Here is an 18,677-nt window from a genome sequence, read left to right as displayed (position 1 = left end):
TTAATATCCAAACACACATTCCCTCTGGGGTGAGTTCACAAGTGAAAAAGTTCCCATGATGCTATCTATGTCTTAAGGAGTAACTTCAAGGAAATGTGCTGTATTTGGAAACCCCAAAGACAAAGAACACTTTAAGAGGAAGAACAGAAGAGACAGAGTATTTTCAAAAAAAAAAAAAAAAAAAAAAAAAAGCAAGCTGTAATACACTGAGTAAGCAAAGATGCATACACAGTGTTCATAGGACAAATAAGCATTTAACATAATACCAAAGGAAATAATAAGCATCCCTTCCTACCCACCCCATTTTTTTTTTTTATTAGAAAACCAGCTCCCACTGCCCCTCTCCTCCCCTTAGTATCTGAGATTTCTTTGAATTTTACTGCTAGCAAGACACACACAGTTTGCATAGACACAACTATGTAATTACAGCAAGGGAAAGTTGCATGGTCCACCGACTACAAAACACTACAAAACTCACAGTAATATGAGGTCAGGGGCTTAACTATTCATTTATTTAAATGTATGCTACAGTTTTCATTTTTTCTGGTCAAATCAACAGATTTTAATTGGCACTTTCAAATGCAGCAGTCTATGAAAATGACAAAAATAATACCAGGAACAAAGCAAATACATGCCCTAAAGGCCTTTTAATTCCTGAAATGATTCTGCCCTTTTATTTGCCACTGAAGAATGTGAGCATATTACTCCCTTTTTTAAATGCATTTCAAATCAACATACACCCCAGATTATTCAAGACTTGAGCTTATGCACAATGCTCAGAAATGTTCAGGGCACTCAGAGGAAAAAAAAGAACAATATGGGAAAAAGAAATGTGAATTACTAATTTTACTGTAATACATATCTATGTGCTGTGTCAGAGCACATTTGAGAAAGCCATCTGTAGGGTATCAGCTTCAATGAGGTTAAGGAACATAAACACCAAGCTGAAATGAAAAATCAAAGCAAAAGAGCAAAGAAATACCATTGCGACTCATGGCACACTTGGTACACCTTATGAATTTAAAGACACTGAAACCATGCAAACTCCATCTCAATGGCTGGTGTATCACTCAAATGTCCTGAATTAATAACGAAGATAAAGCTCACAGATGACATATGGTATGGTTTGAGACAGACTCATTTTGACAGGTGACAAAGACGACTACTCATCTAGTCATGTGAAATTAAGCACTTACGGGAATGGCAGGTGTGAACTGCCTCCTTTATACAGATTTGGAAGCATCCATCAGTCACCGCGAGTGGATACAAAACACTGTCTCACTAGAGCACTAGCCAATAACTCCATAATATGAGTGTTGAATAAGTGCCTGGAGGTTCCTTCCAAAGCAGGATGTATACCTTATGTATGTTTGGTACATGTTGATACTATAGGACAATAACATCTTTGCCAGCTGGCAGGCTGTGCAATTCAAACAGTAGCTCTGGGCAAAGACATCAGGGTAAGAAGACACAAGGTAACTATGCCTGTGCATTCATTGCAGGGTTTTGCTAGGACTAACATTTCCTTCAGTTTTAACATTTCATAAAATAAAAAATAAAATAAAAAATTCTCAGCTAAAACATTTTTCCCTGACCAGAGTTCATATCCATTTACCAAAATTTTCTGCCATGTAGATGAAATCGAAAGTTTTCCTCAACACCATGTGGCATCAATGTATTAAGGGAGGACCGACACTGGACAAGGGTGCGCATCTCAATATCTGTTTGAAACCGAACTTCAAATAAGCAAGCTATACGCTTCACGACGCATACATTCAAGCAGGCTGCTAAGACTGGGAGAGAGCACTTTGCAAGACACAGTACTATTTCCACTGGTTGGCCAGATGTTCTCTGAAAGGCAAACTGAGGATATCTCCTGCAGCTAAAATGCAAACTCCAACAACTTTCTTAGACTTATTACCCAGATCAAGAGAAACAATGTTGGGGTCTCAGGTCCATCAGTTTTTTTTAAAGACACCAAATAGTCCTCTTTGTTGTACCAACAAGCCTTGCCCAGGAGTAGTCTCACCAGTGCTGGCTGTGTTCAAAGCAACGTGATGGTTGGAAGCCGCAGTGAAACTGCAATTTCCCACGCTTCCCTTCCAGCTATGGGTTTGTTCAATCTGCCTGGTGACTTTGGGGTGAGCAAACCAAACTCACTTCCAAGGAAATGAGAGCAGTGGCCATCCTCCAGGTTCACAGCGAATGTGCTCCAAGCCCATCGTGGGAACAGAGGAATTCAAGCCAACAACTTGCCTTTGAAACAGCTTTGGACCGTCAGCATTGGGAAAGTTTCGTTAAGGCGATTAGACTTATTTTGAAGACTCCAAAATGCAAATAATGTAGATATAGTGGCTTCACTACCAAATTCTGCAATTTCCCGATCTGCTGTTATTGCTTCGTACTACTTACTAACGTAAGCACAGACATCATCTGAAGATGAAGAAAACAGCAGATAAAATACTTAGCATTTTAGATTGCACCCTGAAGAATTGCGATAAAGGCTCTTTTTCTAATGATAGCTCAGTAGGCAGCATATCAAAAAGTGTTTAATATTTTGCACGACTATAAAACACTGCATGGTTTTAAATATTCCTTTCTTTACAAATAAGGAGGCCCAACTGAATGCAGAATTTATCATTTGAAAACATATGTTTGCTTCTCATCCCAAAACTGTTCATGCTATGTGCATCTTTAAGTACATAAGGCACCATTACCACCATATTTACTGAATAAAAAACTGGAAGTACTAAATTGTCAGACTGTACCAAACCAGTATAATGGTGATTTTCATGAGATTACCAGCCTCCCCTGAAATGACAAGCATCTTTAAGGGCAGAACAGCATTTCCCTGACGGCACTGGGTATGCTCAGTATTTTCAGTCGTGAAAACGTAAATTGACCCCCCTGCTATAATAAACCTGAGTTTGAAGGACCACTGGCCCAGGCCCCCACATCTACCAAGACTTCCAGCATGAGAGCATCAAGGCCAGTTAAAAGCACCCGCAACTTTCCTTTGCTCCCTCCTTTGCTCTGGTCCCACCACTCATGAGCCTCCTCCTCATCCTCCTCCCCTTGGGCCAGCGCCCAGCATCAGCAGAACAGCTGAGCTGTGGCTGGCACTTCCTAGGGATGCTGAGAGAGATTCCCAGGTACAGCGGCAGGTAACACACTCCCAGGGCACATGGCATTTTCTGTTCCTCCATTTTCATTTCCAGGGAACCTGTGAACGTGGGCACAACATCAAGGAGTCGAAAGAATCCCAGGGCCAATGCCCAGCCACAGACCTGGTCATACGGCACAAAGTAAACATTGCCAGCAGCTTAAACAGATCCCTGGTCATAATCCCACCACGGTACACTTTCTAAGCAGACAGTATCTCAAGAGTATGCTTATGAAAAAATTTATTTTTTTTTAAGAAAAAAATAAGAATCTGCAATCACTTTTTTGCACTTGCAAATACATTTCAATCTCTAAGCAGTTCATCAAACAGCTTATCCAAAAGTGGGCTAAGTATCTTCTAGTGTAGGAGAAAGCCGTTCCATCTATATACAAAAAATACACGTAGCATGAAAAGCTGCATTATTTTAGTCAGTGGATACATCTCTTTTGCTGAGAACCATCAAGGCATGAATTAATATGTAAGTAAAGTACTTCATCTGTGGCTACATCTTGATGAACCACCTGAGCAACACAAAAAATACAGCTGGGCATATTTCAAAGGACCGAGGTGTGGGGCAAGGGAAGCAAATGCAGCGCTCCAGTACCTCCTGTCTGTGGATGGCTCTGCACACCGCCAGCGCCATTTGGGCAACTTAGGCTTCCATTGTCTATAAAGTGATACATTCTTAAAATTTTAGTTCTTTATTCAATCATATTATCCATAGGTGCCACTTTTCCCTCAGTCACGGAGGACGCTGGCATTGCCATTGTGGTCTGAGGGATTCCTTGCTTGTACCGCAGCTGTGCCATCTGCAACTCATGGTATCGAGCTGCCCACCCCCATCCTTTTTAATTCCAATCGTCTCCCACTCTGATAATTTAAAGGTGCAGAAAAATCCAACAAAGAGTTAAAGAAACCTGTGAATTTCAAGTACACAAGCCAGTGTTCTGATGCTTTGAATGATCAGAGATTAAAATACATGGCTATCTGAAAAAAAAAACCCCAGGTATTTGTGAAATATTTTAAAACCTTATATTTAAGCACAAAACCAGTTCCAATGATAGAGCAGTTCATGCAGTACTACAAAGCAGTGTTTAAAAAAATGCACATAATGTTTTTGGAAACTGGAATTTTTAAAACATTTAATTTACAGTTGAGTGTTATTGGAGAAAATAAATGTCTTTATCATATAAACTTTGTGATTAGCTTTGGAGGTTGCAAGCATCAGACAGACATAAAGCTGGCCAGACATTTCACCTGCAGGTAAGCTCCAATAAATATGGCAAAAACTGTAAATGAATCAAAATTATTGCTTTCAGGCTCACTCTCTAGGGAAGCTCTGTCCAGATCTTAAAATTAATTTATGCTTTTACATGTCTGCTGTCGCTCTATGCCACTTAGCAGGCATGTGTTCATTACTAAAGTGAAATAAACCCTCGCCTAGCAGTTGCATATGTACAGTTATATGCAACTGCTGAACAAGTCTGATTTTTGAAAGATATGAGTGGAACAACTTCTTCCTTTCCATTGGATATAAAAAGTGACATATGATTTGCACATTCTCCCATGTAAAATTTTTTCGCAGAAACTCAAAAAACGTCCTAGTTAGCAACTCAATTTCTCACAAAATAGATTAATAAAAAGCAGTACCTTTAAAAAATATTAATGAAAACATGTTTGCAACCAATAACACAATTTCATACCTTTCTTAAAGGATAACAGAACTGCATCTGAATTTTATCCTAATCAAGTGACATGAAGGTTAATCAACTTCTCAATTTATTTTGTGTTTTAAACAAATCATAGTTTTAATCATAAAAAGTTTGGTTTTGTCTGGTGAAAATGCATACAGGAGGCTGCCAACATTCCCTAGTGATCTTTCAGATACAAGTCTGGTAAGCTTGGAAGAGGAGACTAGACAAAAATGCAAGGGAAAAAGATTCTGACAAATTTAGTTTGACGAATCATCAAAATTATTTCATGAAATTACAAACTCAGAAATTCTTGGCCATACACAAAACTCAGGAATGTAGTAAAATAATTCTTAAAATAAATAATCATATAAACTGGAAGTTGTATGGAAGAGTGAAGAAGACAGGCAGCAGCAGATGCTGCTATGGTACAGGAGGGCTGGTGCACACGTAACACATTTTGCACAGCAACATCCCAGAGACATGTTCTGAACAGGCTTTCATGAATTCCTCCCCCTTTGCAATCGTATTTAAAAGATCCATTTTTAAAGAGATTAGAGTACTTTTCCTGAATATGAGTCAGGTCAAAAAGAGTCCTACCTACAGCACTTTCTAGAAAATTTAGAAACAGGAAGATTAGAGACCATAAATCAAAACAATTTACAGGTTTGTGACATGGTCATACTTACCAAGGTGGGTACTGATTGAAGGAATGCAATATACTTTCCACCTTACTCCCATTATATGAAATTAAAACTACTACAGGGCCCCTTAGCTGGGCAGAGCAGTTTCTTATTTCCAGCAACTGATTTACTTTTTTTTTTTTAAAAAAAAGAAAGCTCCTGTGAGTACTCATAAGTTGAGCAGCAGTGACAAAAGCAGCAGTCTGTGCCAAAACACTTTTAATAATGTGAGTTAAAAATGAAAGCAAAGACACTAACTGTGAAAATTGCTAAAAGCTTGATTTGCTTCTGTACAAGATGCTGAAAAATGTTAAAATACAAAAGAAGAGAAACTTGTGACAGATATGAGAGTTTGAGACAGAATGCAAAGCTCTAAAAAAACCCAGCCAAACCACTTCCCATAGATTTTTATTCAGTGTGTTGTCAAGACTAGCTTAGTGAAGCGTATGTTAAACCAAAGAACAAAATAACAGCCTGGGAAATTTCTTGCGGTTTTCTGCAGCTTGTATTCTTTAGCCGGTGAAGTGAAAATCTGCTTATTCCTATCAGGATGAGATTCCTTCAGCCCATGTGCTTCAACAGGGAAAGGTGCAGTTATGGCACTCTGGTGAGAAAATACTGCCCTCGACATCTTCAGAAAATGCAAGTGCGACAGCTAATTCTGTAACATTTTTGGGAAAGCAGCATGGAGACACCAGCTATTTATCTGGATACTGCTGATGCACACATTTAGAAAATTTACCTAAAGCTGTCTTTTTCCCTGCTTCTTCCTCCTCCTTAAAGTTAGGTTCTTTCTATAAACAGTTCTTAGGAATTTCAATAAATTCATTTGGTGACAGAATCCAACTAAACCAACCTATCTTTGAGACAAAACTCTTGCTACTTGCTCTGCATACATACAATATTATTCCAGATAGATATAGTTGTACACTCCATTGCTTCTAATCTCACTGCACTACTTAGTTACAAATTTTTTAACACAGATACACATTTAGAATTTCCAATTCTTATCATGGAAGCTTTACACACTCTCAGAATAGCATTTGACTTTTGATGACTCAACGTTGTTGAGTGAGTGAGGTCGGCATATAGTATTTCTGGAAATACTCATCCAAGGTGTAGCAGGAAGACAAATTCAATTCCATAGCCCATCGCATGCTAATGACATTTCCTCTAGTTCTTGGGTACACTAGATATACACACAAATGCAACATCGCTATAATAAAGCTCCACTGGTCAGAGACCTCAGTAATACTGTCATCCCAAAATGATCTGAGTATCTTATTTCAATAACTTGCTGTGTCAGGCAAATGGCTTAACAGTATTAGTCTAATTCTAGAAATTTACTTCAAGTCCACAATTTTTTTTAAGCTACTACTTAAAATGAAACGCACTATACACAAGGTTCCATGCTGACTCACTCAATGAATGGCTACACTGGCATATAAATGATTCTCTTTTCTTCCTTACCTCCAGATGCTCTAAAATATAGGGAGGGTTTGTCATGCCAAGCCTCAGCATAGCTCCCTCAGGAATAGCTTCAACCAGCTTCCACAGAAGCGTAGGGAGGTCTGTGCCAATGTCTCTGCCATAAGCCCCTGTGTCTTCACTGGTCAGCCATATCTCACAAACACCCTCTGTGAATAAAAGAAAGAGATAATTAACAAATCTGTTTTAAAGCTGTTTATTTTATCATACAGCTGCTCACTCTTTTTAATGCAGTATTTCACAAGGCTATTATGCAGCCAGACTGGGTACTGAATTGTGAGGGGGAGGGAAGGAGAAGGCAGGCTTATCCCATGGGTAGCAGTGGGTTATTAAGTTCATTTTATGAGCACAAGAGTGCTACAACAATGCTGTAAATTATCATTGCTGTGGAGTGATTAACATTCACAGCCAATGACTAATTCTGTGCTGGCTCTACAGCAAGTCAGTCAAGTTTAGTACTGGGCTCTGTTTTTTGAGTCTAATTCATTAAACACCGCAAGTGACATTACCCAAGCAAAAAGTTTGCATTAATAGTTGTTACTAGAAGTTAACTTATTAACTGGTAAGCTTCCAGCAAGCAAAAACCAGCTCTAAAGCACAGCGATTAACATTCCTCCTGGAATAACTATTAAAAACTTGTATTCTTCAAATTATACAATTAGCAATGCAATATTAAGGTTGTATTGAACAGGTTAGTGACCACTGCATGACTGAGCGATAGTGTTGGAAAACCTGTTCCCTAGCAGTTAATACTTTTATTTTCCATCAATCAGGGACTTAGGAAGTTGTATATTTGATTTATATCAGAAAGAGTAGTGACCTTGAACACCGATATTTAGTAATAATACCCTCCTGCTCAAAGAGGGGAAAGATTGCACCGCCCTTTAATAACAGCTGAAAGCAATGAGGTTTCACACAGCCCCTTTATCAGTCTGCCCAGCTTCCATCCTTTTTTGCCATGCAATCCATCTCTCCCTCCTCCTCACCCCATAGCAAGAAATCAGCCATCAAAAACCAGGTGGCTGGGAGGAAGACGCCAGTGATTCCCAGTGAGATAAGGTACCATTAACTCAATGAAGAGTTAATAATACTGATGATGAGCAAGTAAAGAAAACATCCCAGCGCTAGAAGGCGCAGAATTCATCAAAGCACTCTTTGGACCAGCAGAGAATTTATCATAAAATGTAAATCTTGTTTATTTTAAAAAGATATATTTATGATGAGGAAAATATAAACACATACAGAGACTTTAATCACGTGAAAAGTAACAAACCTAGAAAAACAGAAGTTTTAGAAAAAATGTAAACGCAAGGCTGTCACTGAAATACACACTACAACAGCAAGGGCGGACAGCAGGCTGTGCTGGGCCAAGTTAATTCTCTTTGTTCAGCAAGGTTTTCAAGGTCATTTATTATTTAGACGTAAGAATACTTAAAAATTAAAGCTGAGCCAACAAACTCATTGCATCCGAAGTTTTGCCTCAAGAGTAAGGTAGCGAGAGATGTATAACCCTGTCCCTGGAAGCAGCCTGGTGGAAAGTACTCTCTAAGTACTGCTCTTTGGTTACCCAGCTTGCAACCATGACCTTGTAGCCACGCTCAGCCTGAGCCTCCCCGTGCCTGGCCAGGTGGGCAGGATCTGCCAGCAGTGGATTCCACTGCAACTGCTAACATTTTTGGAATTCATCCCACCACAGGCAGTACCACACCATGAAACGTACTCTAGGGTTCAACGCCTGCCCTACATTTTCCTGAGTTACGGAACAAAAAGAAGTGAGAACTTGTTAAGTTTTCAAAATTAAGAGAAACATAAAGGATCTAAACGATGGCTAAAGCCCTGTTGTTTTTTTTTTATATCAGTCTCCAGTAGCCATCAAAACACTGCAAAACAGAGTAATTTACTTGCTGAGTTTCTACTGAAAAAGAGTAATTTTCATTTTTAAGCTTTCAATCTAAATAATTGCATGGGTTTGGGGTTTGGTTGTGATTGGGTTTGGGGTTTTTTGTTTGGATTGTTTTGTTTTTCATGAAAATGGGTAATGGAATAGTGCCTCACAGCTACCAGATGAACGTTGAGGAAAAAAAATAAATCATTGGCTAGGAATGGAAATAACATTCCTGTGGAAAACAACAGTGAGCTTTTAAGGCTGCAGAGGTGGGGACCATTAGCCCCCTGGTGGGCTGAATCTTCAAATTAAATCACAAGAAGAGGAAGCAGCTGTAATAGTAAATCAGCAACAACAGGAATAACTGTCTCACCTGCTCTCCGATCAGGGTGTTGAACAACAAGCGATGGGAACAAACTCATGCTGAGAGCACCAAGGACGTGGTCTTAACGCGAGGGGTGGGGATGGACGCCGGTATTTTAGGAGGGAGTTCACATCCCTGTTTCTGGCTGACAAAATGGATCTTCAAATCCTGAAAGCTGCTGTGAGTGTTACGTGTTTACAAGTAGCGTAAATCAACCTTGTACACAACTGTGTGTGATAGAGGTTCGGTGTCAACTGCTGTTAGGCTGTTTACTCTAGTCCTTTGCATCCTGACTTCAGGAGTCCAAGCTTGCACCAGGTAAGAAGAGAAAACAACAAACCTCTCAAAGACGTCATTCCCACTCAACTCCCTTCCCCTCCAAACACCAGCCCTACACAGGAATATGCTGAAATAAACTGTCTAATCACATACAGTATTTTTTTCCTTTCTTTTTGCAGTGAACCTCACTTAATCATTCACCATTCTGTTACTGGGTAATTCTGGTGCTAATAAAAGCAATCTGATTTTGTAAACAAGAAAATTGATCCAAACTGCAGAGTTTGGATGTGTAAACTCAGAGCATTTGTTACAGTATTAAGGCCAATTATCATTATATTCAAGTAATTACAAGTCTGCCTTTGGTCACAACTCATAGTTTATTTCTCACTCTGCCATTACCACCCAGCTCCAAAGAGTAACCTCAACAGCTGGCTTCTGATCTCTGCTCTGCTGTAACTGGAGATGACTGAGAATGGAAAATGTTGGAAAAAGAATAGGTTCCAAGGAAATGAAGGAGCTTCTGAACCTATTCCTTCTCCAACGGCTCAACATAAAGAACAATCATTGGGAATTATTTGACACGGGTTTTGATTTCATTTTTGTGGGGTAGTCTAAACAATCCTTGTCATAGTGACAAGAAATCCTACAGTTATCACTTTTACACGATATGTGCATTTCTGGTTTAGAGACCACTTCAAATGGTTCATTTTTAATAAAAATGAATCTAGCATTTTTTATTTCGCTTTATCTTCATGCCACTGTTGTGAACACCATTTCCAGCAGTAGCAAACATCTTTTAAATTAAAATCTACTCCATCCAAAAAAATGAATTTACTTCAATCTACAAAAACATCTGAAGATGTTAATATATCAGACGCTAATCCCGTTGAAATTCTATTTGTTCACCCACTGTACCTTTGCACAAATGAAATCTGACCACAAAATTCCCTTTTTTTTTCCATCTCCCTCCCTTCTTCTCTTTCCTGTGAGATTTTCTACTGTGAACAGGAGTGGCTTCTAGAGCAGCACAATTCTCTGCAGGCTGCCTTGGCGGGAGGCCCCTAATCCCGACCATCTCCATAGCACACATATGCTTATCAATAACTGCCTGACCTCCTTCTATTCCTCCTCCAACGGTGAATTCTTACGGCAGCCTGCAGTGCTGCACTGGCCCTAGAAATACCTCTCCCACTGCACCACAGAAATCTGACAGACCATCTGCCAAGGGGAGGCCTGACTTAAATGTTTGTCAAAAACTGCCTGCAGACTTGAGGATAATCAATCTGACCCTGCCATTCCTGATCACACCCTTAGAATTTTTTTTAAAAAAAAAATAAAAAATTCATCGCCAAAGACAGAGAGAAGGGCTTGGAAAAAAATCAAACTAATTTTAAATGTGCTTATTGTTCAGAATGAGCTCACCCTAAATAAATTCATTTTCTCTTCAATTATTTGAGTTTCCCCTTATTTATTCAGCATGGATTTTACAGGCACTATTTACATACTCGATGCAGCGCGTGTGCTACGTTACTTGGCTGAATCAGTGCCTTAACTGAGAAACTGTAAAGTCATCTGTGTACGTACCCTATCACCGTATCAACCGGAATATAACACAAGTTGAAACAGAAACCGAGATTTGGAGGAATCCCATTCCTCCTACACTTCTGAAGCACTCTGCAAGCATTGATTCCACCTGGAAGAGGCCAGGCCTCCTCTCCAATGGTCGGTTCAACCACATGGATCAGCACTGGAAGATCCCATTGCAGGGACTTCCTGTAAGAGTAAATCAAACTGGGAGCAACTCACTGGTGCTAATGGAGGTTTGGAAGAATTAGTTTCCAGTTCACCAAGAAACCTCGATTTGATCTGTATGTACACAGGGCTCCTAGAGGAGAGACAGAATGGAAGGACACACAATCCTGTACAAGCACACCCTTTCCCAGCCTCAAAAAGTAACCCCCCCCCCCCCCCCCAACCTCACAGTCTGGAACTGCAGGGTGTCTGGCAAGCAGATGATGAAAAAAGGAGACTGAAGAAAACAGACAGGTCTAGGTACAGGGCTGGTGAAAGAGGCAAGCTGTCAGGCTATGATCCAAAGGATCAATATTTCTTCTGTAATTTGGAAATTGTGGGTCAGCTTATGATCCCACAATATATCAGTCAGAGGAATGCAGCGCTGCTCGCAGCGCACCACGGGCAAACCGGTCCCATCAAAGTCTCATTGTCACCTGGAGGGACAAAGCTCTAGAGAAGTGTCTCATAGCCTGACTTTCCAGAGGATCTTTATTCTGCCCAAATATATTTCCTCTTCTCCAAAGATCTATTTTTTTACCCTTCTCAACAGTCTGAAAGAAGGGAAAGATGCTTTCTTAAAGATGCTTTCTTAAAGCTTGCCACAAACAGCAGAACAAGATCTGAATGGTATCAGGAATGATGGCTGACCTACTAGAACGCAACTCTTGGAAAAATTACTAGATCCTCAAAACTCCTGCTAAAAGAGAAAGCCTAGTGAAGGATGACTGGCTTAACCAACCGTTCACAACGCGAGGAAGCAATGGCTGGTTAGTGGCCAGGAAAATCTGTTTAGCATTAGTGCACTTCCAAATGAGGATCGGGAAAACATTTCTTTGAGTTTTCACTATTAGAGTCATAATCAACAGTTTTTAAATATCTCTTTAATAGAATAAATTGTTTTGAAGCATTGATTAGTAGTACATAAAGACCTGCTACACACAGCGACTTAATTTAAAAGCCTGAACAAATTCCATTTTGTGTGGTCACCAGGAAAGCCAAAGGGTAAAGACAGTTCTGTACACAGGATGAAAATCTCTTTCTGTGGGATCACAGAATAGCTTAGGTACCTCTGGAGGTCATCTAATTCAATCTGCTGCTCAAATCAGGTCCAATTAGATGAGATTGCTCAGGCCCTTGTACAGTTGTGTTTTGAATATTTCCAAGGACAGAAATACCACAGCCAGTTTGGCTAATCTGTTTCAATATTTGACCACCCCCGGGGTAAAATATTTTTCCTTGTACCTAATTGCAATTTCCTGTGTTCCAGCTTGTCCTGTTACCTCTCATCTGATCTCTGCAAGACCTGTCTGACCACAGGACAGTCTGGCTCTGCCTTCTCTGTACCCTCCCATTAGCAGTGGTAGACAGCACTAAGATCTCCTCCTGAGTTTCCTCTTCAAAGGCTCAACAAATCCATTTCTCACATGTCATGTGCTCTATCCTCCTAATCCTTTCGGTGGTCCTCGGCTGAATTGCTTCAGTACACAAATGACCCTTGTGCTGGGGTGCCCAAAATTGGCCAAAGTGCTCTGTCCGTGAGGTCTCATAGTCACCAAACACAAGGTACCTGTGAGCCCCCCGGGCCCGCTGCCCTCTTGCTGATAGCATCTAGGACGCAGCTAACCACCACCGCCAAGCAGTTTCACTGCTGGCTCACCTTCATCAGCTCGCCCAGGGGAGCGCCAACATCTGCAAAGCTGCTCTCCAGCTGGTTAGCTCTCCCCATCCACACTGCAGCGTGGTGTTATTTTGTGCTGGATTCAGCACATTTTACTTGCCTTTGTTAAACTTCATGGAGCTACTGTCAGTCCATTTCTCCAGACGGCTGAGGTCCCTTGCAACATCACCTACCTTCATATATTACCTACCTTCAGTCAGTCAGCTCTCCCCCTAGTTTGGTATCACCTCCCAAACTGCTCAAAATGCATTCTATCTCATTGTCCACACTGTTAATAAAGACATGACACACTGGCCCCAGTATCAATCCCTGCAAAACACAATTAGGAACCACCAGCTAGACGTTATACCATGGACCACAGCCTGCGAGCCTGGCAGTCCAGCCCGTTACTGCAGCCACCTTACCATCGAGCTATCCAGCCCGCACCTCACCAATCTAAGGGTGTCATGGGAGACCAAGTTGAAGACGTAGCCTAAAGTCAAGGTAAAAAACCCACCAAAACAAAACAGAAAATTCCAAAACAAGAAAACCCCTCCACCCCAAACCCCAAAAATAAAACCACAAAACCCAACCCCAAACCAAACAACGCCTAGCTCCCACAAAAATCCAAATCAATCCACCCCAAAACTCCACAGCTTCCTCTCCTTCGCAACACCAGACATCCCGTCAGAAAAGTCCCTTGGGCCAGTGACATGGTTTGCCAGCAGTAAACCTGGGCTGGCTGCTCCCAAACACCCTCTGTCCTTCACATGCCTTGAAGTGGTTTCCAAGAGGGTTTGCCCCATAGAGAGTGAGGTTCAGCTGCTCCCCTAGAGCTCCCTCCTCGCTTTTCCCGAAGGGCAGGGTGACATTCCCCTTTTTCCAGGCATCCAGCTCTCCCCTGATTGTCATGCCCTTGGAGTGGTGAGAGAGAACAGCCTCCTAATGACAGCTGGCACTCTCAGCAGACTTGGATGCCTCTCGTTGCAGGATTATTTCTATTACTTCTGGACGCCAGTCTGCAGTTACAAAAACTACAGCTACATTTTGCAAGTGCTTAGCTCAGTACAAGTCTTCAAAGCAGTTGTGGTTTCTGCTACCCACAGGATGACACATATATTGGTGTGCTTAGGAAATGAACACACTAACTTTTACGGTCTACATATTTTTGAGAACAAATGTGTTTGGGAGCCAACATGCAGTGACATACAGACCAAGTTACACTGACTGAGATTATTCCACCTATGCAGGATAACACATTTTAAAAGCAGAAGACTCAACATCACCACTTTGGAAGATCCTGTTTGGCAGTGTTGTCTACTACACTTACTAACAAAATTCAAGATATTTTTTTCTCCTTGCCAAGATGCTTAATTTAAGTACATGTTTGCACACATAAATGATTGAAGTTCTCATGTATTTACAGACATGCTATACATTACTATATATTCATGATATGAAATTCTCAAACTATATGAAGCCACAATGGGAACTTGATTTAAAGGATCATCTATCACAGACATGACGTAAGCACTTACAACAAATTCCTGATCCTGCAAACTAATGGGAAAAAAGTTTGGGGTATGTTTACAAACTCCAAAAGAAAAAAACTATTCACGCCTGGGACCTCCTTAATTCTTCTGACAATTGCTTTTTCAAAAGTAAGAAACTTCCCTTGAATTTTGGTTACCTTAAGTTATCTTTTCAAAAAGTGAAGCATGCTATCTCACTTACTTATATAGTGCTGTAATTGGAGTTTAAATGAACTTCAATGCAAAAGAGCTCAAGAAACAGCTTATGAAGCTCAGTGCAAGAGCTCAAGGAACCGCTTGATTCTATTTCAATGAAAATGTGTTAATATATTTTTAAAATTCTAGGTCTTACATAGATTTTTCCCATGAAAGTGCATTCATATTTCTTGTGCTATTTTATGTAACTTACAAAGTAAAGTCAGAGCTGGACCACAGTAAAAAAAACCACCCAAACCCTAAGCATTAGAACCACAGTAAAAACAAACCAAAAAACTAAGCTTTAGGACCGCTCAATAAGAACTTTTGTTAATTACTTTTGAGTTACAATAACAAAACATTCTGGGTTTGCACAGAATTAGAAAACAAAAACTCCCCTGACCGATCACCACCAAAAGATATGCCCACATTACTTCTACCACCTTTCACATTAATTCTTAGGGTTACTTTGGAGATTTTACGAGAACAACCACACACCGAAATCCAGAGTTCTGGCCCAGCTACCCATCTACTCTTTAGTAACATCTAGCTAACTTTAATGCAAGGATACTCTACCATCTGCTTTATACTTAGATGTGGAGTCTGGTAGAAAATCGAATAGCTATATGACTAATGGTGGCTTTCCATCTTAGCTTCTGTGGTTATGAAAGTGGAAGCTGCAAACAGATTTATTCAAAATTTTCCTTTTCAAAAGTCATGCACCTGAAAGACGAAACTGAGGAAATGGTTCAGAACATGCGTCCAATGAATTTGCTTATTTATCCAAATTCATTGCATATAAGTCTCAAAAACACAGAACTCCTTTTGGAGCAAATGCTTCACCATGAAGGAAGATTACTAACTGTGGCTGCTGTAGGGTTTAGCGGGTTTACAATTTATATAAAATACTGTTTCTTTTGCTCACTTCCGTGACTGTGCTGGTAAGCAAAGCAAAGTATTTTGATAGGAGGAGTATTTTGAAACATGGAATAAGAATGGAAGTTTAGTTAAAATTACTCCTTTCTATGGTATTAATTAAAAAAAAAAAAAAAAGTTAGAGTTCCCAATAGAAAGCATGCTGCAGATCATTAAATACCAAAGACAGCCTAAGAGTTTTCTCTCTCCCACAAAGCAAACTCTTGTCCTTGCTTATAAAAGAGGTCATTCTACCCCTGCAGGGACCCCTGTTCGTAATAGCTCGCTGCTAGAGACCAACCAGCAGCCCTGTCTTGCCAGTTTTGTAGCTACAGAGCGTTAGCAAAGGGGCGAGGAAGGCGGGGGGGGGGGGGGGGGGGGGGGGCGCAGAGGGAGCAGTATAATAGGTCACTGGCTGCTGCAAACAGCATGATAGCTAAACTTATTATGAGTCCAGTTTCATTCTCCTAGAACAAGAGGGACTCAAAAGGGCATCAAGGCAGTCAGCCTGCAGAAGTTTGCTCAGTGCCAACGCTGCAGCATTATGCATCTTGCTTTCAAGGAGGATTAATGACACCATACATCATGATGATAAATGGGGGGGTTGTAGCCAATTTGAAGAGAAAGGGGAGGAAAGGATTTGGAAAAAAAAACAAAAAACCAAAACCCCAAAAACAAAAACCTGGAGGGAAAAAAACATAGTTGAATTTCATGAGTTGGTCTTATTTCTCAGGTTGAGGGATGAGGCAGTTGTGCTTTAAGAGAGAAGTCTGTGCTTTTTCCGCTGTTCACCTGCCTGTGACCCTCCTATTTCCAGGCATGTGTGCTACCTACACAATGGCCTGTTATTAAGGTTAGCTCTTGCACAAAATAAAATAAAATAAAATATAGTGCTTTATCATTACACTTGCCAGCTGAAAAAAGACAAAACTGAATTTTGCCATTCCATGTACAGACATCCTACAAGAATTAAGCTGGTGTTCAGACAATGGACATCTAGCGCCCAAGTTAACACAATAAAAGTCTTATGTGTATTAATGACCAGGCACAGAATTAGCTGACGGTAATTAGTTCTTTGCTGAACCAAGAACATTATTCAAGAAGCAGGTTCAATGATAGGCAATAGTACATGCATCAGGAAAACAAAACACAAAGGGCTGGGTGACCATAAGGAATGGCTTTTGCAAAAAGGGACTTAAACACAAAGGAAAGCTATTTCGGAAAACACAGGCAGGCGTGAGTTCAGAGTCGCTGTTCTGCAGCCCTGTACACAGCATACAGATACGCAGGTCCCTCAAGTGTGGAAGTATTGTTCTCAGCTCTGTGCCTCACAAATACACTTTGTGAACTATTGATATGCTCACGTTGTTCGTGTACTGTAAGCAGAGAGAGAGTACTCAACCCTCCAACAGAAGGGTCAGCCTAGCACCATGCAGAAATACTCTTCAGCTACAGAAACGAGAAGGAGCAGAACTCCCATAACTTAAAATCTGAAGAATAAAATTTATCATTTCTATGCCTATTGTCAAAACCCCAACGAGAAATCTGCTTTGAGCTCTGAATTCAAAATGAGGCATATGAGAAATCTTGTTTATGACTTAGGAATTCGGGGGGGGGGCGAGTAACGTGCCACTCATCATAACATACGCTCGCTGTTTTAAAACCCAAACATAGGCTATCGGTCTGCTGTAGATGAAGTATCAGATGCAAAGGGTCACACATTGCACAGATTCAAGGAAATGGTCATGAGCTGTAGGCATATTACAGGATGCAGTGCTAATTAATGGAGGCTTTTTACTGAGTATCCATCTCTGTAGTGCTAATGAGTTTGGATTCATTTAAACAACATGTTTTCATGGAAACTGATTAATTCTTGGGAAGTAACATGGCATACCAAGTTTCAATCATTAAAAATGTTTGTAGCCAAGCTAAATAACTCTCTGAATCTGAGTTCAGAAAAAGAAAATCTTACCAATTCTACAACAGCAGCTTGCACGCAAGCTACCGGGGGGTGTTAGAGATATTTGACATGGAAACTCTTTTTCCAGAAAGCATTGTTCTGCCCAAATTTCTTGCATTTTCAAGAGCTGAATCCTATAGTCCTGTTTCATTCAATGTTTCTGACGTGGTTTGGTTTTTTTTTTTTAATAGATGAACAGCACAAGTAGAAAGAAACCAGATATTGGGTATTTACAGATTATATTTTTTAAATTACCTGAAAATTAACTGGAAATAGTTTGGGTTATAGTAAAATGTTTAAATTCTGAATTGTTGAAATGACTGAAAAGCTAACAATAATGAATAAATAATCTCTGCTCTGCTAAATATCCCAGGACTAGGGAAGATATCTTCTAGAATGTTACTTATTCTGATCACAAAAAACCTTCCAGAATTAGGATGTACTATCATAACCGACAGATATAACAGTTTCAAATGCTGTGTTTCATACTAAGTTATAAGCCAAGATGTAATAATATAAACCTCAAACTACAACACAGAAATACTTTAGTAAAAACCAGTGTGTTTTGCTTTATTTTTCACCAATTCCATATATCACAGTCATGTTGTTTTATGTTAGAGTACTGAATTCCACCCAAAAGACTGATTTTAATTACAATTATTCTTTGTATAAAGTGAGAAGATGCTCAAGAATCTGGCAGGTTGCTATACCATACAATAAAAGCAAGCAGGGAGAACGGTCAGTGTGTGCAAGGACAAGGTGGTCAGCTAAAGACAGGATGCACTTAGGGGAGCCCGGTTCCATATGCCAGCGACAGAGGGGTAACGTGCAAATAGTTTCTGAGGATGATAACCCTTATCTGAAGTTACCTTCTCACAAAAGCAGACTAACACCCTTCATTCCTTAAGAATAATACAGCCTGTATCCGCAAGTATGTCAACTTGTTGCTGCACCTGACTATAAGCTATAACAGTTCAGTAGCAAGTCACTAAGCAACCTCAAAAATAAGGTGCCTTGGGTTTTTTTTTTTTAAGAGAAAAACAATAATCAGGAAAATATACATTAAAAATT

At 40.1% G+C, this 18,677-nt stretch overlaps 1 protein-coding gene across 1 annotated transcript in view; it reads right to left on the bottom strand.

Moving 5' to 3' along the window:
- The window catches only part of CDKAL1 (CDK5 regulatory subunit associated protein 1 like 1), a 427,152-nt gene that overhangs the window by 155,161 nt on the left and 253,314 nt on the right, over positions 1–18,677 (bottom strand). Inside the window, exon 10 of the mRNA XM_055705480.1 lies at positions 7,008–7,174. Within this exon, the coding sequence (XP_055561455.1) occupies positions 7,008–7,174 (167 nt within the window). The remainder of the gene's footprint in view (positions 1–7,007; positions 7,175–18,677) is intronic.

This window comes from Falco cherrug, chromosome 3 (genome assembly GCF_023634085.1).
Source record: "Falco cherrug isolate bFalChe1 chromosome 3, bFalChe1.pri, whole genome shotgun sequence".
NCBI lineage: Eukaryota > Metazoa > Chordata > Aves > Falconiformes > Falconidae > Falco > Falco cherrug.
The sequence above is the reverse complement of the archived record's forward strand: the minus strand, read 5'-3'. Positions and strand labels throughout refer to the sequence as shown.